The sequence below is a fragment of the Ahaetulla prasina genome, chromosome 2 (assembly GCF_028640845.1).
Source record: "Ahaetulla prasina isolate Xishuangbanna chromosome 2, ASM2864084v1, whole genome shotgun sequence".
Classification (NCBI taxonomy): Eukaryota; Metazoa; Chordata; class Lepidosauria; order Squamata; family Colubridae; genus Ahaetulla; species Ahaetulla prasina.
The window spans coordinates 270,414,224-270,438,422 of NC_080540.1; the positions used below are offsets into that span (position 1 = coordinate 270,414,224).

The following is a 24,199-nucleotide window of genomic DNA, read 5'->3' on the forward strand; positions in this document are numbered from 1 at the left end:
TTTGTAAAAAACAGTAAAAGCAAATTAAAAATAGTTAGGAAAAAGTTACTTGGAAGTTATTTAGAGAGGGCCAAAGCAGCTAGCATATTCATTTCAGAGGTGGGAATTGTGTCATTCAAACTCTGAATACTTTGTCCTCAGTTATTATTTCAGGCTCACTAATTCTTTGAGCTTGTTCATATGCAGTAATAGAAGAATTCATAGATATAACTTGAAATCAGAAATACTCCTATTATGATTATCTTTAAGAGTGTAGTATTCCTTCCCATTTTCTCCAATTCTGACATCATTGCACAGTTTATTGGAAAGTTATAGTTATTAAAACCATATAGAAACTTGTCTACTCTGGTATTTCCATTATGGGATCTAATTTGATCTCAAAACCTACTATTACTGTTTTGAAATGCATAAGATGAAAATACCTATTTTGGCTTTCTGAACACAGATTGAAGCTTGCCTAGCAACTAGAGTAAAAATATTTAATTACAACTTTTGTACATCTGATAGAGAAAACAGGTGTGCAAATATAAGGCTCCTAATTACTCCCTTTAAAAAAATTTAGATGGCAGTTGACACTAGTTACTTGGCAAAAGAATTAAAGATTTTGTGCCTTAGAGTGATGTAACTATTCAATTGGGTGCAGCACTGTCAATTTAGATATACAGGTAGTCCCCGACTTACAATAGTTTATTTAGTGTCAGTTTGAAGTTACAATGACACTGAAAAAAAGTGACTTTTGACCATTTTTCAGATAGGTGACCATTACAACATTCCCATGGTCACGTGATCAAAATCCAGACCCTTGGCAACTGACTCATATTTATGACGGTTGCAGTGGGGACCTTTTGCGATCTTCTGACAACTCAAGGCAACAAATACACGCAATATTTGCTTTCTATTTGCTCTTCCTATTTTCTCACAACAACAAACCTGTGAGTTGAGTTGGCCCAAAGTCGATTTTCATGCCCAAACTGGGACTAAAACTCACAGTGTCCTGGCTTCTAGCCTGGTGCCTTGAGTACTAGGCAGAACCAAACTGGTTCTGTTACAACCAAGATGGTAGGCTCAAATCTTAACTGCTCTCCTGAAACTCAGGAGGGGAGAAGCAGACCAGATCTATGTAAAGAGGAAATTCAAAAAGATGGAAGTAGCAAATGAAAATGCTAGCCTGTGAGGTTCTGATAGTCTGTTAGGTAGACAGACAGACAGGATCTTCAATATGTTGACCCTATTCAACTCTGATTTTGGAAGAAAGTTGGCTGTTGCTTTTGAACTTGCCTAAGTTGTCCTGACTGTAGAACTTTATAAACTTAATAACTGAAGTTCATAATAATTTAATTATAATAATTAAAAATAGCTAATAAAGTCCGATCAAAAAGCTGTCAGATTTGGAGATATATACTCAGTTTCACTTACAAGCTGATTTACATTCCCTACCCTTTAGGAAAAAATCTGATCCTGAGGAACAAGGCCCAAAATTCATTTTTCCAATTATTGTTTTAGTAGCTTACATCCCATCTTTTATTCATTTTAGTGTGTTTCTTTAGAATCAGGGAATAGGAGTAAATGTTGTTTAACTGATAATCTTCTAATCAACATTTCTGACTTTTGTTGGAAAAATTTTTTAAAAATAATTTCATAAACTTTTGTTTTCAAATATGCAATTTGTTGTATTTTTAAGTAGAATTTCTCTGTTTTTAAATGGTTGAATCACCAAAGGTTGCAACATGAAATGGTTGCTATAGTACTCTGAGAGCTACCTGGCATTCTACTGTACCTACAATAAAATCAGACAAAGGTCATTTAGTTTTAGAAATGTTGGCTTCCTTAGAGTTATTTTGGAGACCCCGTTGCTATGGAACTGATTGCAGTAAATAAGCAATATATTAAAAGGCTATAATACTAGCCTTTTCTTGTGACTTCATTTGTGCAATTTGTTGTCACTTCATTTCTAAATGTATATTGCCATATTGTACTTCTAAAAAACATCCTTAGAATACTGTGGTAATTGCAAGATTGTTTGGGTCGGAAACAGGTATTTTCTACATAGTCTTAAATTTATTCCAACAAGCTTTATAAGTATAAACCCATACCAGTAAGATTTTATCAGCTTCATAAGTTCTTTTTTTAGAGGAATGAGTCCTATTCATAGGTAAACCACTTTTATGTCCAGAGGCTGTGATAAAAGGTAAAACTTAGCTGATTGTTTTTCAAAATCTGTACAAGGATATTGATTCAGTTCTCAAATTCTGCATTAGGGAGATGACATTTTACAGACGCTATTTTGGGTTCATCTTCAGAAACATTGGAGGCTGTGAAGCACAACAGACAAGTACTTGAATTTTATGTTTCGGGAATATTTTTTGATTTATCTATTTTGTTAAATGAAGCTATAAGATTAGAAGGCTATATGTATTAGTGTAACATGGCATGCAGTAGTTGTTACATTATGAGATTGGAGTTTATTAAGAACTGAATTTCCATTTTCTGAAAAAATAATGCTTTGTCATTTTGAGATCCATGCTTATTTTAACACTCAATTATGATTTTTATGTGGTAACATGACGGAAGAGATGAACATTAGTAATGAACAACATTTTCCAAGCCTAGATACAATGAATGCCTTTTTTCTTTCTTTGAATGCTGTTGCAGTACAGTTGGTATTTCTGCTTCATATTTAAACCAAGACCAATGAGTAATGCATCTAGATTAAAATAAGTGTATTTTGTATTTAAGTGTTTCAGATGATTGATTCTTTCCAGATCTTGAAAACCATGAGACTAATACAGAATTTGCAGCTATATACATTTTTGGGGGGGCACTGTTGTCATGAAAATCTGAAAAACTAAACATTTGTCTTTCTTCCTATAACCTGTTTTATCAGTCTACTCTTATTTTACATAGTCTAGAAATTTGTTTAAATTAAACATTTTGAAATCAAAGTTTAATATACTGATTATATTCAATATTGAAAGCATATTTTTCATCACCCAGTTCTAATAAAGTTTAACTGTAATAATGCTAAAAAAATAGTTGTTTTGTGTACTCTAGGGACGCAGTGGCTCAGTGGCTAAGACGCTGAGCTTGTTGATAGAAAGGTTGGCAGTTCAGCGGTTTGAATCCCTAGTGCCGTGTAACGGGGTAAGCTCCCATTATTTATCCCAGCTTCTGCCAACCTAGCAGTTCGAAAGCACGTAAAAAATGCAAGTAGAAAAATAGGGACCACATTTGGTGGGAAGGTGACAGCGTTCCGTGCGCCTTTGGTGTTTAGTCATGCCGGCCAGATGACCACGGAGGCATCTTGGGACAGCGCTGGCTTTTTGATTTTGAAATGGAGATGAGCAGCTCCCCCTAGAGTCGGGAACGACTAGCACATATGTGAGAGGGGAACCTTTACCTTTAATTGTAAACTGTAGTGAACACTTCCTATGAAAGATGTGAAAAAGTTTTGCAATGGATTCTTGACAGGAATATACAAAATTGTAGGAGGAAATTTTTGACTACTTTTAAGTGCTTTTAAGTTTTTGGTATATCAAAATATTTTTCTTGTTCAAGCACTTTAATTTATTCAGCTCATAACCTTACTTCTGGAGAAGTACTGTGGGTTACCTTGAACCATCAGGCAAATAAATTATTAGTGATAAATCAGTCCAAGAAGCAATTATTATTATTACCAGCATGTATTGTTATAGAATGTTCAAGAATGCTGCCATTTTTTCTGCAAAAGGATTAATTGTATATCCTATTATTGTAATGATGCTAAAATTGTAATTCTGTAGAAACAAAGTTGTTATTGTTATGTCATTGTCTATGTGATCCAATGATCTGTATTTATTTTTTAGACTGGAAATTTGTTTAATAAATAGATATGTAACAAATGTAAAATAGGTATCTTTCTTGTCCAATTTCTTGAACAACCTTGAACGGGTTGGGAGTTTGCTTCCCTTATATTATCAAAAACTTGTTTTTTAAAAAGCATAATTGTTTCTTTTTCACCTATCATACTTGTTCTTCTCTCTATCAGTAGTTAGGAAAGTTAATACTTACAATTAATTGTTAAGCTATTAAAAATTCTTTTTGCAATATTTAAATTAGTATGGATCATTATATTTTTAATTATAAAAAATGATTCTGTCAATAACAGATTGATTTTATATACTTTCTGGACTGAAGATCACCTGGAAATGTTGGGAAATCACTCCGAGCTAATTAATTTTCCTCTGCTTCTATTCATGTGTACAGATGCCTGTTCTTTATGTGCTTAGTCATATCAAAACCTCATTTTATATCCATTGTATTTTTACACTTGAACTAATATTAAAATATAGTTGCATTCAAAAGGGTTTCAGCCATAAGAAGATTGCCAAGTAATATTATATAGCCAGTAAGTTTACAATCATGTTTGATATAAGCATATAGTTATAATTAAACCCAGACATATAAAAACTGACCTTGCAAAATGCATACAAGAGACTGTAATCTCTGTTTCAGTTTTTATGCTCAATTTATACTTTAAATGTGTAATTTTTCCCCAGCATGATTAACTCATCTGATTTGCCATTCTGATCCATGTGTAAGGTAGACCAGAACGCTATGAAGATGAGAAAGAAATTTTAAATTAGCTTTCTTCCTTTGTAGTTGACTTTCCAGAGAAATCCATTTGGACTATACCTTAGAATCTGGCCCCAATACTTCAGGATGAATGAATTCTAACCTTATACTGTGTACATCTGCATGGGAGATTTTGTGTTTGGAAAAAATCCCAAAGCTGTTTTGGCCTTTTGGCAAAAGGCCAAAACAGATTATATTAATGCTGTACTGTGCTCTGGAACTGATGGACTAGAAAGTCAGCTTGTGGGTTTTTGATTGCTTGCTTCTACCAAGTAACAGAAGAAGAACAATAAAATAAAAATGTAGAAAGTTTGCGTTATACTATGTAACTTAACTAGTGGGATCTAGGGAATTTTATTTATTATTGTAGATATTTAGTTTTAGCCCTAGGCTTAGCATGGCTAAATTCAGTAAGAACTAGATCTTTACATTGGGACATTTTTGAGGAAAACAGTATTATCTTTGGGCTCTGATGTGGTTTCAAAGCCAGTCTGAGTGGTTGGTTCACACTGACCGTGTTTGTACTTCAGGCATAACTCAGTTGAACAATAGCTCAATACAGTAAAATCTTATGGAGGTTCTGGCACTACTCCCAACCAGTTTTTTCCAGGAAGCACCTGGTATCCCATGAACTCTTGAACCAGGATAATGCTGGCTAGGCTTTATGGCCTCATTAACTGCTGTCCCAATGATTTGGTAGGCAGCAATGAGATGGAAAGAAAACTAGGGCAAACGAACAGGTATTCTAAATCTGATTCATAAAAAAACAATAAAAAACCCCCACAGCTCTTGTTTGCTCTATCTTCCTGATTGGCATTATTTCCAGCAATCCACCAACCCCTAATCCCGCTGGAGAATGTTCTCTCTGCCAGCCCGTCTCCCAACATGATCTAGCAGGCATCAAATTTGTTGCCAGAGGAAGCGCTTCTTCCTCAGAACTCTACCTGTCTGTTCATTTCCCCCAGGAGAAGAAAAAGTCTCACAATTTGTGTAAAGGAAACAAAGCCATTAGTAAGATAGAAAAGCAATAGCTAATTAGACTACTGTTCCCAGCCATAACAAACCCCAAAGGGAGCATAAATAATTGGGAAACAGGAGCAAGAGGAAATGTACCCATATAGTAAATTCACATGGCATCCAGGGTGCAAAGCCTGCACTAGAAAACTCTGGAAAACAACACAGCAGACATGAAATCCTTCCCTCACCAAGTGTGCTGGGGCTGCCAAGAATATTACTAGTTTGCTCACATTTGGTTTCTTTACATTTGGAAGAGTAAATAATTTTGGAGATTAGGGTTCAAAAACCCTGATGACTTTTTTTCCCCTCATTCAGAATCATTATTGGTTGTAAAAGCTTGCAGGATGGCTAAAGAAGATTGATAAGGAGGTGGATAAGGCAGCATTTGTTGCCTCTTGTGGTTGGTATTAAAGAGATATGTTCAATACCTATGAAGAATTGGGGTATTTTGAAATAGAGAGTAGGGTTTTCTGCAGACTAAACTTTCTTTCCTTAAAAAAAAGCGATAATCTACCTTTGGATTGTATGGCAGTGGTAGGCTGCAAATTTTTTAACAACCAGTTCTCTGCCCTAATGACTGGCCGGGTGGGCATGGCCAACTCAATGTAACTTACATCGAGGGGTGCTTTGCCTCGCCCGCCCTCTCATGACCGTGGGGATGCTGCAATGGTCGTAAGTGTAAAAAGCGGTCATAAGTCACTTTTTTCAGTGCCCTTGTAACTTTGAATGGTCACAAAATGAACTGTTGTAAGTCAAGAAGGATTACCTGTATAAAAATACAAAAAGCTTCTTTGCTTGCAAAAAGCTGCCTTAAATACCAGTCATTAGATTAGAAAAGGAGGAATACACACTGAAGATCAATGAGTCACAGCTGTCATGGAAACCTAAACCATTCTGTCTGAATACCTTCCTTTTCCTCAGCAATACCTTCAACCCAGAGTTACAAATCAGGCAGGTTGCTAGAACACATTGAGGAATTAAAATAGTTAAAATACAAGGATAACTATCAGCAGCCAAGTTATTTTTGCCATAAAGTGAAACCCTTTAGCAGAAAGGTCATTTAAGATCTCCAGAAAGTGGGTAGGTATTTTGGGCTACAAAATGCCAAGCTAAAGAGACAAATTAACAAATTAACATCTTGAGTGAGGGCTAATCCCATTCTGCCTTTGTTCAGACCTTGCTGCAGGGAATTTTTGTCTATGAATATAGCTATCTCTTAAGTGCTGACATCTTCTGTGGGCTATTAAGGAAGGTGGGGGCTGCTTTCTCCCTCTAAGAAAACATGTTTCTCCATTTCTCATTCAGGGAAATATATTCTTCCTTTTTAATATTTCTCAAAATATTTCATTATCCTAGGAAAGGGGTGGTTGCTAACTTTCTACAATTGATGCCATGTTACTATGCCATATTATCATGAGAGAAAACTAAAACAAATTGGAAGGAGGATCCACTTATTATCAGTGAGCAATCATGTGCCTTGCCCACTCCGAAGCAATGCAAGAGACTTCTGTCCCAAAGGTGCTTTTTCAAAAGGCAACTAGGCTTTCTGGAAACCAAGAAAGTCCAGTTGCCTCTTGAAAAAAGCACCTTTGGGACAACTTATGACCTGGATGACTGAAGAATCCCTATAGACAAGAGACTCCTGTGCTCAGTGAACCGACAAAGCACAGATTCCCACCCAGGGGAAGCAATCATTAGATCCATTTGCACCACTTAAAGATACCAGGTGGTCTCACTCACCTCACAAGATATCCTTAGGTAATCATCCAGATTTAAAGAAAGATCACATGCCCTCAGACAGGCAGTAAAAAAATCAGACAGAATGCCAAGCTTGCATCCTGCCTCTCAACCATTTCTTCTTTGGCTATACCAGCCCTTCTGTCCCAATAGCTGTTCCAGCCGTGTTGGAAGTATACTCCAAAAAGCTTAAAACAACCCTTTAATAATTTTTAAGAAAGTGAAGCCCCAGGAATAAAAGTACCACGAAAAATTCCGGGGGGCGGGGGGGGGGAGGAACGCCAGAGAAGCTCAGTCTACAGACAGAAAGTCTGGATATAAGGCTTACAATGTAACAAGATTAATCCAGAGGCAGTTTCTGAAAACACTTAAAGCAGCAGGTCAATTAAGATAAGGATTAGGCTAGAAATAGAATAGAATAGAATAGAATAGAATAGAATAGAATTTTATTGGCCAAGTGTGATTGGACACACAAGGAATTTGTCTTGGTGCATATGCTCTCAGTGTACATAAAAGAAAAGATACGTTCATCAAGGTACAACATTTACAACACAATTGATGATCAATATATCAATATAAATCATAAGGATTGCCAGCAACAAGTTATAGTCATACAGTCATAAATGGAAAGAGATTGGTGATGGGAACTATGAAACGATTAATAGTAGTGCAGATTCAGTAAATAGTCTGACAGTGTTGATGGAATTATTTGTTTAGCAGAGTGATGGCCTTCGGGAAAAAACTGTTCTTGTGTCTAGTTGTTCTGTTGTGCAGTGCTCTATAGCGTCGTTTTGAGGGTAGGAGTTGAAACAGTTTATGTCCAGGATGCGAGGGATCTGCAAATATTTTCACGGCCCTCTTCTTGATTCGTGCAGTATACAGGTCCTCAATGGAAGGCAGGTTGGAAGCAATTATTTTTTCTGCAGTTCTAATTATCCTCTGAAGTCTGTGTTTTTCTTGTTGGGTTGCAGAACCCAAATACAGGCATACCAAAATGTTTCCTTCCTGCTTCCCTTGAAGGATTAGCCTGGGAAAAGATTTCTTCCAACAATCGGTTCTCCAAACTGCTCAGAAAATTAACATCCGGTTCAGGAGAACCAGTGCGAACCAGTAGCAGCCCACCTCTGTTGTATGGGCAGAACAAGACTGAATAAAACAGGACTGTTAGTGGTTAAAGTTCTTCTTGATACCGCGGCTGCTGCTCATGATCTAGTTAAGCATGGAACAACATTGCCTATATGAGAAACTACTTTCATTGTGGAAATGGTGGGCAGCTTGCTCACACTGGATTTCAATATTAGCTGACGCTGATGGGAAGTTAGAAATGCTGTAAGTCTACAAGATCTGCATATCTTAATAATAGAAAGCCAGACTACATATTATTTAAGTAAGAAACTAGTGGATTTTCTTTCTTCCTTTCAGAAACTGTCCAGATTTCTGTAATTACTTGTTTGTCATGGGACAAGTTCACACTTGACAATGTGTGTCAGTGTTAGTTCTTTTCCTAATGTTTGCTACTTTCCTTTGAACTTTGGAGGCATTTTATTTATTTGTACAACTTCCCATGTAGATTCAGAGTGGCTCACAGCAATTAAGAACAAAAACCGTATAAATATAAATAAAAACAATAAACATACAACCCATCTTAAAAACCAACATTAAAAACTCAATTCAACATAAACAAGCACAGTATAGATATGCCAAAGGCTCACCAGTATTGCCAGATCCTCAGATCTGGTGGTACAGCCATTTTTCAGGCCGTAGTTAAAGACCAGAAGGGTAGGGGCCAATATAGGTTCCATGAGAATGATGTTCCAAAATGGGGGTACCACACTAGAAAAGGCTCTCTTTTCTAGTGGCATCCAGTGCACCTGGTGAAGCAGAGGTGTTATACAGTATGTACTTCTTGAATACTTGTGCTGCCATATTTTGTACCAGCTATAGCCTCCAGAATGCTCTTCAAGGGCAGACCCATGTAGAGCACATTACAATGATCCATTCATGAGATAACAAGAGTATGAATGACTTAAGTCAGTTTTAAACTTAGTCATAATGAAAACAATTAAATTTGAGTTTATGTAAATAATAGTAATCAACTGGATTGACAGTGGCAAATATTGAAATAAAATAATTTCACATGAAAGTGTAATACAGGTCTCTTGTTATATCTGGTACAAATAATTTTAGAATTTGGGCTTAGCCCTTCATGGGCTTTCACGCTATCTGCTGTGACATTGGCTTTATTGCCTTCTTTCTTTACATTTTTCCATCCCCTGGAGTTCCTTGATAAGATGAACATAGTGTGATGTTAAGATAATATGATTATAAGCTCTGTATGCTTACGTACAGTAAGCCCTCAAATCAGCAGGTAAGAATTTAACAGAGTTGAAATGGTTCAAGAGGGCATGGGATTTTGTATAATAAATTCTTCTATATATGCAAAACATTCTGCTTGTTATTTGTATTTGTAAATGTGTGTATTTGTAAATTTAATGTGTGTGTAGAACATGTAAAACACATGTATTTAAAACAATTTGGATTCAATGTATATTTTGTTTTAATAGGCAGGTCACCCTTTTCCCCTTTAGTCCATTAAATCAATGGTTTACCATACAGAGACATTTCTCTGAAGTAACACAGATTCTGCTGTCAGGTAAATTGTGGAAATAGGAGAGGAATGAGTGGGCAACAGATCAAAGCTGAGGGTTAAATTTGCAGGCCTTTGTTGATATAACAAGCAGTAAAATGAGGTCCAGAATGGATGTAAAAGTATCGTTTTTTTCCAATTTCATTGTAATCTTCCAGAAAATAATTTTACCTAAGCCCAGTCAGATCATGGGGGACCGGTTAGTCACAGACTTTAGCCTCTATATTTAACGTGTGATCATCAAAATGTTCTTTCTATGCCACTCGGTAGGTGAAATTAGTTACCTATTACTGGAAGTGGAAAAAAATCAAATGATGGCTAGCTGCAACATTGTTCTGTGCAATAAGGTTTGTCTATGACTAAGTCTTTTCTGTTAACCTTTTCTGTTCTTTCATATAGAGAATATAACACTTAAATGAAAACAGCATGTTTTCTTTCGGGATGGTATAAATTTTGAAATAGCACATTATTTAATATAATTTCTCTCTAAGTAAACACTAAGTAAACACTATGCCAGGAAAAAAATCTAAAATTGTGGTCTTTGTTAGTCTGTTAGTCTTTGATGGCCAAAAAAAAACAAACCAGGAGTTAGTTAGGATGTTTTTCTGACCCTATTTTTTCTTTTTTTTAAAAAACAAAAAACAAATTTGGTAGCAATAGCACTTAGACTTATATTCCACTACACAGTGCTTTACAGCCCTCTCTAAGTAGTTTACAGAGTCAGCATATTGCCCCCAAAAATCTGGGTCCTCATTTTACCGACCTCAGAAGGATGGAAGGCTGAATCAACCTTCAGCAGGTGGGACCCAAACTGCCACATTGCTGGCAGCCAGTGATCAGCAGAATTAGCCTGCAGTACTGCATTCTAACCACTGTACCACCTCTTAGTCTGAAAAACTATTTCTACATTCCATTTTTTTTTTGCTTCAAATACTTACTATTCAATCCTCATAAGTTCCTCATAAATCAAGAAAAGAGATATCAGCAAGAAAGGCTAAAGACACAGCACCACTATGATATACAGGTAGTTCTCGATTTACAAGCACAGTTGAGCCCAGAATTTATGATGCTAAGTGAAAAAATTGTTAAGTGAGTTTTGCCCCATTTTATGACTTTTTGTTTGCCATATTTGTTTTTTTTATATATTTTTTTATTTTTTATTTGAATTTATATCCCGCCCTTCTCCGAAGACTCAGGGCGGCTTACATTGTGTAAGGCAATAGTCTCATCCTATTTGTATATTTATATACAAAGTCAACTTATTGCCCCCCCCAACAATCTGGGTCCTCATTTTATCTACCTTATAAAGGATGGAAGGCTGAGTCAACCTTGGGCCTGGCGGGACTCGAGCCTGCAGTAATTGTAATTGTAGGCAGCTGTGCATTAGCCTGGTGAGCCACTTCCCTGCAGTGGCTAAATTATTGTGGTTAAATTAAGTGGTTAAATTAAGTGTATCACTGCAGTTGTTAAATTAGTAATATGGTTAATAAGTGAGTCTGACTTCCTCATTGACTTTGCTTGTCAGAAGGTCACAAAAACTAATTACATGATCCTAGACACTGCAACCGTCATAAATATGAACCAGTTGTCAAACATCCGAAAGTAAATCATGTGATCATGGGGTTGCTGCAATGGTCATAAGTGTGAAAAACGGTTATAGGTTACTTTTTTCAGTGCTGTTGTAACTTTGAATGGTCACTATAAATGACTATTGTAAGTCAAGGACTACCTGTACTCTTTTGGGCTGCTCTCTTACTTTCCACTTTGGCTCAGTTTTAATGTCAAATCACTGAGATTAGAATCAGTTATAACATTCTTATACCACATATTAGCCATCTGTTCCACACCTTCTCAAATTCCAATGCCTGGGACCAATTATGAGTAGTTTCTGCAATTGTTGTTCTCTTATCTTCAGAATTGTGATTCTTTTAAGATACCCATTTGAGTCAGATCTTATATCCAGGTTCAGATGGCCTCTTACTCAAACTTTATTGTCTTCACCTCAATTAAGCTTGAATATACTGAGGTCACTGGGCTTCAGAATTTATCCAGTTTCACTGAGCCACACAAATGGAATTTATCCTGATATCTCCAAACCTGATGATTATGATACCTCCTTACTCTGCATGACATCTCTATCAACCTCTCCTGATGCTAACGTTAAAGATAAAACACCCAGTTTCTCTTCTGAAAGCCTTAATTCCCACAGCAAATGACTGATAAGAGAGCATATTCTCTCTTGGTCTTGAAGACCAGTAGTTTTCTGAAACAGTAGAATCAGTGCTCCAGTTAGTTCATGATGCTATCACATTATAGTTTTTATTCTAATGTTTCTAGTGTTATTGAAGACAGCAGGAAAATCTTGGGTGAGGATAACTTCTGTGTCCTCTCTTTTCTTTAACCCACTAGTGAAGCATTTCATGAATGATGTAGTGCAGCTTTAGTGTTCCTACTTCTTCACTTCTTCTGGTTTGGATCTTCTTCCTTGTTCTCTCAATGTTACAATTTGTCTCTTAAAAATAAAAGTCACATATTTCCCATTTTGTTAAAACCATAGATTAAAAAGCACAAAAGTATTTGTAAACAAAACATACAAATTTACACAATCACAAGGAAATTTAAGTAGAAGTTAGCCCAAGCACTTGTCAGATTTTATTTATTTTGTCAAGCATATATTAGATAACAGATATAAGTATACACATGATTATGAATACATGAAATGGATACGGGTAAATGGGGACATTAGGACAGGGACGGTAGACACGGTGTGCTTATGTACACCCCTTACAGACCTCTTAGGAACGGGATGAAATCTACAGTAGACAGTCTAAGGTTAAAGTTATATATATTATATAGTTATTTCATGCTTATGCTTATATATACTGTGTGACAAAATAAATAAATAAATAAATAAAATAAAGTTTTGGGGATATGGGGAAGAAACCACAGAGTCAGGTAGTGCATTCCAGGCGTTGACAACTCTGTTGCTGAAGTCGTATTTTCTGCAGTCTAGTTTGGATCAGTTTACCATGAGTTTGTATGAATTGTGTGCTCTTGTATTGTTTTGGTTGAAGCTGAAGTATTTATTGGCTGGTAGGACATTGTAGCAGATAATTGTATGTACTATGCTTAGGTCAGACTGAAGGCGGTGTTTTTATTTAGCTTGATGTTTAAATGTTTTTATTTAACTTGTTTTATTTATTGTTTTATGTGTTTAGATGTTTTATTTAGCTTGATGTTTAATTGTTTTTATTTAGCTTGAAAAGCAAGCTTTGAAAAATGTGCAGGTCACTATCAATAACTTGAGTTAATGAATAAACTGATGCTTACATTTTCCAATTAATTTTAGGCTGAATAGAAATGAATAAATGTTTTTGCATTATTAACATATTGTGGACTTCATATTTTCCTGAGTTTTTACCTGATTGTCCGATCAGCTCAGAATAGTATATTCTAGTGGTCTGAGTATATATCAATTTTGACTTTGATTTAGTAAGGAATTCAGTGAATAGCTAAAATTATAAGTTGTTGGGATACAGATTTGGAATAATTACTATTTATAGCTACAGAAGAATTTACTTCAAGAGGAATGGTTGTGCTAACTATTTTCAGAGTGTGTTGTTTCCAAAGGTTTGTTCTTCTGTATCATACACTTTCAGTCTCCATTAGTGTCTAAATGCAGGTCAATCTTGCATCACCTTGAAAATGTTATTTTACTAAAACGAGGAGCTTTAGCAATACTTATACAATAAGTCTGAAGAGATTGTCTGAGAGTTGTTGGCATGCTATTAAAAACATTCCCACTCATGAAATAGTGGCTCATCACAGGTCTGTCTGATGTTTGTTGCTTGTTTTGTATCTAAAACAATGAAATACAGTATTTTTTGTGGCTATGGGCTGTACAAAAAATATTTTGAGGCTACTCATAATTGGTCCAAGGCCTGAATTGATATTGCTAAAAGAACAGAGTTAATTTTTTCAGCCTATTTTTTCATATTAGGGGATGTTGTTACTTAAAATAGATGTATTATGTCTGCATGCTGTTCAATTTTAGTGGTACAGTTCCAGGAACTTTAGTTGGGAGCATATTTAGCCCATGAAAGTTTAGTTTTTCAAAATGAAAAGGAAAAATTAATTAAAACAGTCCTGCTATTTTACAATAATATTATATTGTTTCTACTTTTAATCTATTAATTTTATTCATCAAAGAATTAGTAAATCAGTTACATTAAATGATGGTTAAATAATGTTAAAGTAGTAACTATCAGAAAAAGAAAAAAATGGTTATCAGTTTATACTTGCCATCTATCCATGCACATATATACATAAATAATTTCACCTAATTTCTAGTTATATGGGCATATTTTAAATATTGGTCTTTATAAAAGCCACAAGCAATATGTAATGTTTCAGTTTGACCATATCTATGAACTAGAAATGATGCCTTTTATTTTTGTAATCCACATTCAAATATAAAAACACTGATACTTTTAAGTAGTATTTTTCCTGAGAGAAATAAACCTCTCTTAATTTAAATGCACATATTGAAAAAACATTGTGTATATTGTTTCATGTTTATTTAATAAATTATTGTTACTTACATTGTTTTTAAAAATGCAGATGAGAATCTAGGCAGAAAGCTACAAATATATTAACGGATTTAATTATATTAGTAAGTATAGCATATACCTGTCTGGAATGTCAACAGTTATAATTAAATAGTATAATTAAGTTCACAATAAAATTTAGCAATATATAATAATAATATTAATATATAATATATACATATATATATATAATATATATTATATTGAGCCTCTTGTGGCTCAACAGGCTAATGCAGTCTGTTATTAACATAGCTGCCTACAGTTACTGCAGGTTCGAGTCCCACCAGGCCCAAGGTTGACTCAGCCTTCCATCCTTTATAAGGTAGGTAAAATGAGGACACAGACTGTTGGGGGGCAATTCAAGTTGACTTTGTATATAATATACAAATGAATGAGACTATTGCCTAACACAATGTAAGCCACCCTGAGTCTTCGAAGAAGGGCGGGATATAAATTCATATATATATATATATATATGTTTTCGGAGGTTTTCATGGGTGTTTGTATGTAGGTCTTTGGTTGTTCGGGTTTTCTCCCGTGTAAAATTGGAAGTGTCTTGGCGACGTTTCGACGAAATCTCATTCGTCATCTTCAGGCTTCAGCTTCGTGCTTCTGGGAGCAATGTGTGATCGTAGCTGTTTCTTCCTTTTAACTGCTACTGGGGGTTTGAACTGATTGGGTGGGAGCTTGGCTGTGCTCTGATTGGATGGGGGTTTTTTTGTGCTCTGATTGGCTGGGGGTGTGTCCTGTTTGGGTGGGGGCTTGGTTGTGCTCAGTTTAGTCTGTGTTGCAGGGAGATTTGAGCTGGTGAGCTGCACAGCTGTTGTTTGGCTTTGTGGTCGTGCTACATCTTTATAGTGGGTGTCAGTCTGCTGCATGTATGGATTGGAGGGGTTTGAAATGGCTAATGTTGCAGCTGCGGTCTGGCTTCTGGTCCTTGGTCGTGCTTCATGATCAGTGTGGGTTTGGGTCTGCTTTCTGGGTGGATGTGCGGTGGTGACATCCTGTGTGGACCTCGTGAGTGTGGGTCTGGTGTCATTCCTCGTGTTAGGGACTCGTTTGTCAGTAAGGGCGGGTTTCCAAATGGCTGGTAGGCGGGAGGTATCATCTCGTTTGTTCATGCTGTGTGGGCGTTTTTCTATCTCAATGGCTTCTCTGATTATTCTGTTGTTAAAGTGTTCAGTTTTGGCGATAGTTCTGGTGTTTTTAAAGTCAATATCATGTCCTGTGACTTTAAAGTGTTGGACCAGGGAAGAAGTTGGTTCCTCTTTTTTGACTGAGTTCTTGTGTTCTTCAATGCGTGCACTTATTCTTCTGTTGGTTTGTCCAATGTATGTGGTGGGGCAGGCGGTGCATGGGATTTCATATACTCCTTGATTTTCTAACTCAATTTTGTCTTTGGGGTTTCTTAGGATGGTGGATATTTTTCTGTTTGTGCAGAATGCTGTCTTGATGTTGTGTTTGTGGAGGATCTTGCTGATTCTGTCTGTGGTTCCTTTTATACTGTGTTCCTCTTTTTTGACTGAGTTCTTGTGTTCTTCAATGCGTGCACTTATTCTTTTGTTGGTTTGTCCGATGTATGTGGTGGGCAGCACCTTAAAGCCACAGGACACGATATTGACTTTAAAAAGACCAGAACTATCGCCAAAACTGAACACTTTAACAACAGAATAATCAGAGAAGTCATCGAGATAGAAAAACGCCCACACAGCATGAACAAATGAGATGATACCTCCTGCCTACCAGCCATTTGGAAACCTGTCCTTATTGACAAACGAGTCCTTAACACGAGGAATGACACCAGACCCACACTCACAAGGTCCACACAGGATGTCACCACCACACATCCACCCAGAAAGCAGACCCAAACCCACACTGATCAGGATGCACGACCAAGGACCAGAAGCCAGACCGCAGCTGCAACATTAGCCATTTCAAACCCCTCCAATCCATACATGCAGCAGACTGACACCCACTATGAAGATGTAGCACGACCACGACCACGAAGCCAAACAGCAGCAGTGCAGCTCACCAGCTCAAATCCCCCTGCAACTCAGACTAATCTGAGCACAACCAAGCCCCCACCCAAACAGGACACACCCCCAGCCAATCAGAGCACAAAAAAACCCCCATCCAATCAGAGCACAGCCAAGCTCCCACCCAATCAGTTCAAACCCCCAGTAGCAGTTAAAAAGGAAGAAACAGCTGCAATCACACATTGCTCCCAGAAGCACGAAGCTGAAGCCTGAAGATGACGAATGAGACTTCGTCGAAACTTCGCCAAGATACTTCCAATTTTACACGGGAGAAAACCCGAATAACCAAAGACCTACATACAAACACCCGCGAAAACCTCAGAAAACAAATATATATATATATATATAGGATCCTCACCAAAGCTGAAACCGATGTCCTTTCCAAAGGATTCAACTTTGCAGTCACTCCCAAATACATCCCCACCGAAACCATTATATGCGGAGTTGAAACCAGCCTGACCAAAATCAACCCCGATGACGCTAACAAAATCAGACTCGAGATCTCCAACATCCTCTGCACCAGCAAGCCACCCAAAAGCAACTTACCCAAAGAGGAACAGACAGCACTACTTAACCTGAAAAAAGATACCAGCATAATAATCCTACCAGCAGACAAGGGCAACGCCACGGTGGTTATGAACACATCTGACTACCAAACCAAATTAACCAACCTACTCCAAGACCCTGCATACAAGCCCCTAAACACAGACCCCACCACCTACCTAGAAAAAACCACTAGATCCAAAATAAAAGCCTCCCCCATCAGCGAAGAAATCCAACAAAGAATCATTTTTTGGGAGAAAACCCGAACAACCAAAGACCTATATACAAACACCCGTGAAAACCTCAGAAAACATATATATATATAATATATATATATATATATATATTATAAACAAAAAATATATTAATATTTAAAGCACATCAGATTCCAAGAGTTTGATTGTAGTAAATTGGAAATGATTTTGTTATTGGTTTTTTTTAGCTGTCTTATGAATGAAAAACAACTTTAGTATTTCTCTAAACTGCTCAGAATTTGGGCAGCTGGACAGTTTATAAATATATGGAATAAGTAAATTTCTATAATTGGGTATGAAGCACCTTAGAATTTTGAGTTTAAAAAAAAGAAAAAGTATCCCACAAAATGATTTGTGAATTTTTTAAAGAGTTAAGACATATTTAACCCATCTATTTAATTTCTCCAGGATCAGAAATTTGATGTCTATTGTATCAGTATTTCTTACATATTAATAAAATATTTTATGAGTTAAACATATACTGAAGTATCTTTTAGATATAAACACAATAGATTCTATTTTAGAATAATAATATTTCTTAATATAGCAGACTTCATATTTATAGGTACTAATCAATGTAGTTCCACTCTTTGTGGAAACTTTCCAGAAAACTGGGATTGAGGAAAGGAGCAAAATTTTGAAATATTATGAAAAAACTGCATTGCTAGATTTCTAAACAGAATTTTATAACTCACAAAAGAAAAGCTGAGTGCTATAAGAGGCTGTAGTATTTTGAATGGCTCATTTCCTGCTAAGTCAGGTAAGAGGTAGGGCTTTTTTTAAGCAGTGGTCCACATTTGCCTTTGAGGGATATGTCAAATCAAAGAAATGGTCAGAGCTAAGATAAAACTCAAGCTTAAATTTAGTTAGATTAGTTCAGTTAAATGAAATACCATCAATATAAATATCCTCAATGTGTTCAGTAAATGTCCTCTTGTGGTTTATTAAAAATTGTTTGGAGAAAGCTTGAACACTGTATCCATGATTTTGAAGTAGGTCACAGGCTAAAAGGCACTTTTCTGAATCATGGCTAGTTTGTTAAATTACAAAAAGAACCTGAATCATTATGTTATAATAAAGCTTCAACTGTTATGTGGGAATATTTGTTTTCACAGGTGGATGGAAGTCTGCCTAGCTGAAGATTTACCACCTACCACTGAACTGGAAGAAGGTTTAAGGAATGGTGTTTACCTTGCCAAATTAGCTAAGTTTTTTGCACCAAAGCTCGTCTCTGATAGGAAGATCTATGATGTGGAACAAACACGTTACAAGGTAAAATTTACATACAGGTAGTCCTCGATTTATGACCACAGTTGGGACCAGAATTTCGTTTGTTAAATGAGTCATGCCTCATTTTGTGATCTTTTTTTGCCAGATTTGTTAAGTGAGTCATTGCAATTGGTAAGTGAATCATATAGTCATTAAGCAAATCTGTTTTCCCCCATAGATTTTGCTTATTGGAAGCCAGCTGGGCTGATACAAATGGAGATCACATGATCCTGAAATGCTGCAACTGTCATAAATACATGCCAGTTGCCAAGTGCCCAAATTTTGATCATATGACATGACAGTTTTAAGTTCAACGATTGGTTCTAAGTCACTATTTTCAGTGCTGTTGTAACTTCAAACTGTCGCTAAACATATGATTCTAAATTGAGGACTACCTGTATAAGATTTGAATACTAAATAGAAAAATCTCTAGTAACTAATGTTTGATATTTTTACTGTAACAGCATGCACCATAATTAAGATTATAATAAATTCTTTTTATGTCCCAGGATTAGATTTGGCACCAAAAACAATTGTCAGATTTAAAACCCTGCTAACATTGATATTTTTGCTACTTGTTCCTCTTAAATTCTTAAGACAGCATACTTAATAGGTTTGTGGAACTGATTCAGTATTTTTATTTTTTCTAGTATACTATTCTGCTCCCAAACTGTTCCGAGATTTATTTTTACTGGTTGGAAATGATGGAAGCTCTTTTTTTTTTCATTTTTTGTTATCTTTATCATCTAATGATTGCAATAATTTTTTAAGGAAAAAGTTTTTAATTTAAAAGAAAAATAATTTTAATTTTAAATAAAAAATCTAAGATTGTTTGCTAATCAATTTGTGGTAGCTTGGTTGAGTGCATGGTTTAATCTGTGTCTCTGGATTATCTGCATAATTTTTATGTTTAAAAACATTAAATTATAAAGCCTTGGATAATTTTTTTAAGAATTCCTCTCTAGAACTGGTACTGATCTACGTAATTCAGATTTTGCTTTTTTAAAAAATACAGTTAAACTAAAGTTGAATCAGATTAGAATTTCTGCATAAATGAGTTAATTACTATATATCTTTATTATTTTTAGAAATAATGCATATATAATTTTTATTTGTATCTTATTTGAGTATTGAACATTGAAAGATCAGGGGAATAGAAAAATCTTAACCTTTTAATTTGCTAACCACTCTAAAATATTGGTTTTATTTTGGTTAAGGAAAACCTTCAATGAATCTTTGAAGTTTCCTTGACTTTCATAGAATGCGATAAACAAACAAAAAATACCCATGGCATCTAAAGAGAGTGTGTATGTGTGTATGTGTGTGTGTGTTGTATTTATATAGTATATAGAAAGTCCTAATTTAATGATTGCCTTGTTTAGTAACCATTCAATTACAATAGTGATTAAAAATGTTACTGTATGACCATTCCTTGCTTTTACACCCTTTACTGGTCTGTAAAGCAAATGAAAGCTGAAGTAAGATCATAAGTGTAGTCAGTGGTTTCATTTAGAGACCTCTTTGTGTAATAAACAAATAGACAGTCCCAATTGTGATTGCTAAACCAGAACTACCCGGAAAATATAGCTCAGAGTTATTTGTTGACAAGAAAGCATGTCTAGTAAATAGTTTTATTTTTAAGCTTCTTTTTAAAAAAAATCTTATTTAAATGCAATTTAAATTTCAGGTACAAGACATAGGCATTTAAAAAATTTTGTGTGCTCATTGAAAATAAGTAAACCTTTTTGTTTCTGTCTCTTTTTTCCTTTCTTGCATTAGCATTCAGGTCTACATTTCCGACATACTGATAATACAGTACAGTGGTTACGAGCAATGGAATCTATTGGCCTACCAAAGGTAAGCATTTGAAAACTAAATACTGTTTAGCCTGGTAAAGTACTTGTTAAAATAAGGAAGTATATTTAAAATAGGATACAAATTTGCTTTGTTTTAAATACGACTATTGATTCATTTCTAATGTAGATTAATAGTAATAGCTAGAAGTCTTGTGAAGCTGTCTGTGTTAAGGATTGAACTCATTTTGCACATGAAACATTCCCATTCCAGTTAATTATAGTTTTCCCCTAAGGAATAACTGAATAACCAACATGAAGGAAGGACTCAGTGAAAAAGTTAAAATGGTTGTGCTAACAAATCATTGCCTATTTTGCCAGGTACTGTTATAACCTGAAAAAAAACAAACCTAGAAATGTTTGTCTCTTAGGCCTAATTGCAAAAGCAAATGTTGAACTATAGATTTGTCATTTTTTGAAAAAATATAATATACACCAACCGATTCCTATTTATCTTACATGACTTAAAATTCTACTTAGAATTATAGTTAGACTTAACTCTTAGCCATGTCTGACTCCCAAGATTAATTCCCTCATTAACTGTTGGTACAATTGCTTGTAATCCATTTTTAAATGAGGTACAAAAGCTAGCCATTTAAATTTGGCTAGGACATGTTTAATATAGATGCCAATTTTACATTCTGAAATATTAGAACAAAGAGAAAATGATATTTTGAGCCACGTAATAACTATAATCTTGTATTCATGCATTCCTCCAAGGCAAATTCTAAGAAACAATTTTTATTTCAGAACTATTCAAACACAGTGAAATGACATTAAAATACATAAAATATATTATATTTAGTCACATTTTATTGAATATATGACAGAGGTTAAATTTATATATAATACTAAGCCATTGGCCCAATGTACATATCTTGCTAAAGAGAAGAAAATAATATTCTCTGTACTTTAATGTGAGAACTAAAGCCAATATCATTGTATGGTGACTTGCTAACATTCCATATCTTTCAGGATTTTTTTGAAAGAGTTGAGGATAGCATTTTGATTTGAAAAAGTAGGCGGAAATTATTCATCTAGGCCCAGAACCTATTACTGTCATATTTATCTGTGGAATTTTGTGATATTTCTTTGAGTGCAATGTAATGAAATTAATAGTGATATGTTTTTCAGATTTATCATTACTTCATTTAAGATGGCTATCTATAGAACAGATATTTTACATTATGAAGGAGAAATATATCTAATACCTTATAATGTAATAGATTATATGAATAATCACACACAACATAAAGTACAAATATAATAACCTGGCCTTAGAAAATTCAGACTAGTGCTTTATCTGGCGATTAATCCTTCATTTTATTTCGGAGTAGTAGTGTATTTGAAAAAGTGTTAAATTATACATTTGACACCAATTGTCCAGTGAGCAAGAATTTGTTTCCTATATCAAAATGTACCATTGATCCTCTGCTTCAACCCATTAGTAGATAAAATCTGAGTAATACTAAATATTTGTTAAGAGAAGTGATGCTTGATAATTTGCCTTTTTCATCTTTAGATTTTCTACCCAGAGACCACAGATGTTTATGATAGGAAAAACATACCTCGTATGATCTATTGCATTCATGCATTAAGGTAAAACAGACCTGTGCTAAATTTTTATGATTTTTTTTCATTTCCTCCGTTTAAAAAAAGTTTGCAGCAAAACTAGTTACTTCATAGTTATGAACCAGATTAGTCAGTTTAACTTAGTTAAACTGTTAAGATAAAGTTCTGTTCATATTCAATTTTGTAGTGTTGCTTCATAATATTAATTTCAAAAAACAAAAATGGGATTAGTTTGAGAATGAAAAGAATCCAGCTTCCCCCTCTCTCTACTGTATATAGTTAAACTGTGTTTTAATTATGGAAACTTGTAAAACTGGTTGTTGTGATCTTTGATTACTTATTCACTAATGTCCTATTTCAAGGTTATGCTATTGTGTACATAATAAGGCTTAGCAGCATGCTCAGGGAATTTTCTTAAAAATTTGGATGTTATAAACAGAATCCTATTGCTTCTATAGAATTTACTATAATTCAGAAAATATTGTATAAGTAGTATGCACAAAAATACATACTCTACATTCATACTCTAATTTGTATGGGACAAGTATTCATTTAAACATGTTCGGGAAACTACAGCTAGTGCTCACTGACTGCAGTTGAGACCAGCAACTCAAATCTGTAAGCAACATGATCGTAAAGTAAAACATTACGTGACTGTGCCTGACTTACAATGTCAGTTTGTCAGTTCCAGCTATGATCATTAAGCAAATCACCATTGTTTGTTAAGCATGACATCACGTGAACACTACTTGTGACTTTCTGCTCACTTCCCCACTAACTTGGTTTGTCAAGCTATCTGCAAAGATTGCAAATGGTGCTCACATGAGGACTTTGCAATTGGCATAAATGTGTACCAGTTGCCAAGCATCCAAATCGCAATCATGTGATTGTGGAAACACTACAGAGGCCTTAACTTTTTAGTGACATCAAAACTTTGGTCAGTAAGTGTTCAGTAAGCTGTAGCTGAGAGTGGCAGATTGTATATTATTGATTTTCATAGATGTAAAATAATGCCCGTTTGAAAACAAAGTGCATTTCTCCTCTGACAGCATGTAGTGTTTTGGTTTCGACATCTCCATCCTATGCAAGCTTCCATCTGAGCATGGAAGAGCAATAAATCTTAAGTAAGTTCTTACCTAGACAGATATTATTTTGTGTAGTCAATCTCTTTCTGGCATTTTAAAGAAGATTCTTGGGTCAAATCATCATTTTTACCATCTTTAAATAGGCTAGAGAAAATTTTGGACAGATGACTGAGCACCACCTTTATGAATAATTCTAGGAGTAGGAAAATTACTGAGCATAGATTGATGTGAGACAAACTGTGTGGGCACGTCATGTCTCTTATTGGGCCAAATTTCATTGGTTTTTAGTGGCTGAAACATGACACTCATTCAAGTTTGGATGTTTTGGATCTTTAAATTGGTATGTTTGTTTTCTTGCTAAATCATGTCATTAATATAACTATGCAAACCTGGTTGGTGAGCTTGTTTAAATATGTTTGTAAATTTGATACTTTTTTTTACAAAGTAAACATGTTAGACTCTAAATATTGAGCATTTTTAGCATTAAACGATTCGTTCATAACAAAATGATGCTAAATTCCACTCTAGTGATATCATAATCCATGGTCACAAATTCTATAGAATGTTGAATAATGGGAGGCTTTCAGATATTTATATCTGAAAGATATACTAAAGATGCCTTAAGTGATTTCCAGACTTATAAAAACATAGATATGGAGCTCTTCATATGTCATCTTTTCCAGGTAGATCAGATAGTCTCCTTTACAGCCCTGAGAACCTAGGGAAGTTCCCTTCTGATCTTATTTGTCTCTAAGAGAGCTGATGCTGTGTCCCCTGTTACCTGACCATTCCTTCGGCAATGTTACTTTGTCTGTTTCTCAAGGTCTGTCCCACATTCCATTACATCACATTTAGCTATACATAATTTCAAGGAAAACTATTTTTCCATGTGTTTTAACTCTATCCTTTCCTCCAAGACAATATCCTATTAATTGGATATTATTTAGAATACATCAGTCTGAACCATC

At 35.2% G+C, this 24,199-nt stretch overlaps 1 protein-coding gene across 2 annotated transcripts in view; it reads left to right on the top strand.

The window, feature by feature from the left end:
* The window catches only part of IQGAP2 (IQ motif containing GTPase activating protein 2), a 141,466-nt gene that overhangs the window by 58,181 nt on the left and 59,086 nt on the right, over positions 1-24,199 (top strand). For both annotated transcript variants that reach the window (XM_058169267.1, XM_058169268.1), the window contains exons 3-5: positions 18,568-18,724; positions 20,501-20,578; positions 22,097-22,173. In XM_058169267.1, the coding sequence (XP_058025250.1) occupies positions 18,568-18,724; positions 20,501-20,578; positions 22,097-22,173 (312 nt within the window). The remainder of the gene's footprint in view (positions 1-18,567; positions 18,725-20,500; positions 20,579-22,096; positions 22,174-24,199) is intronic.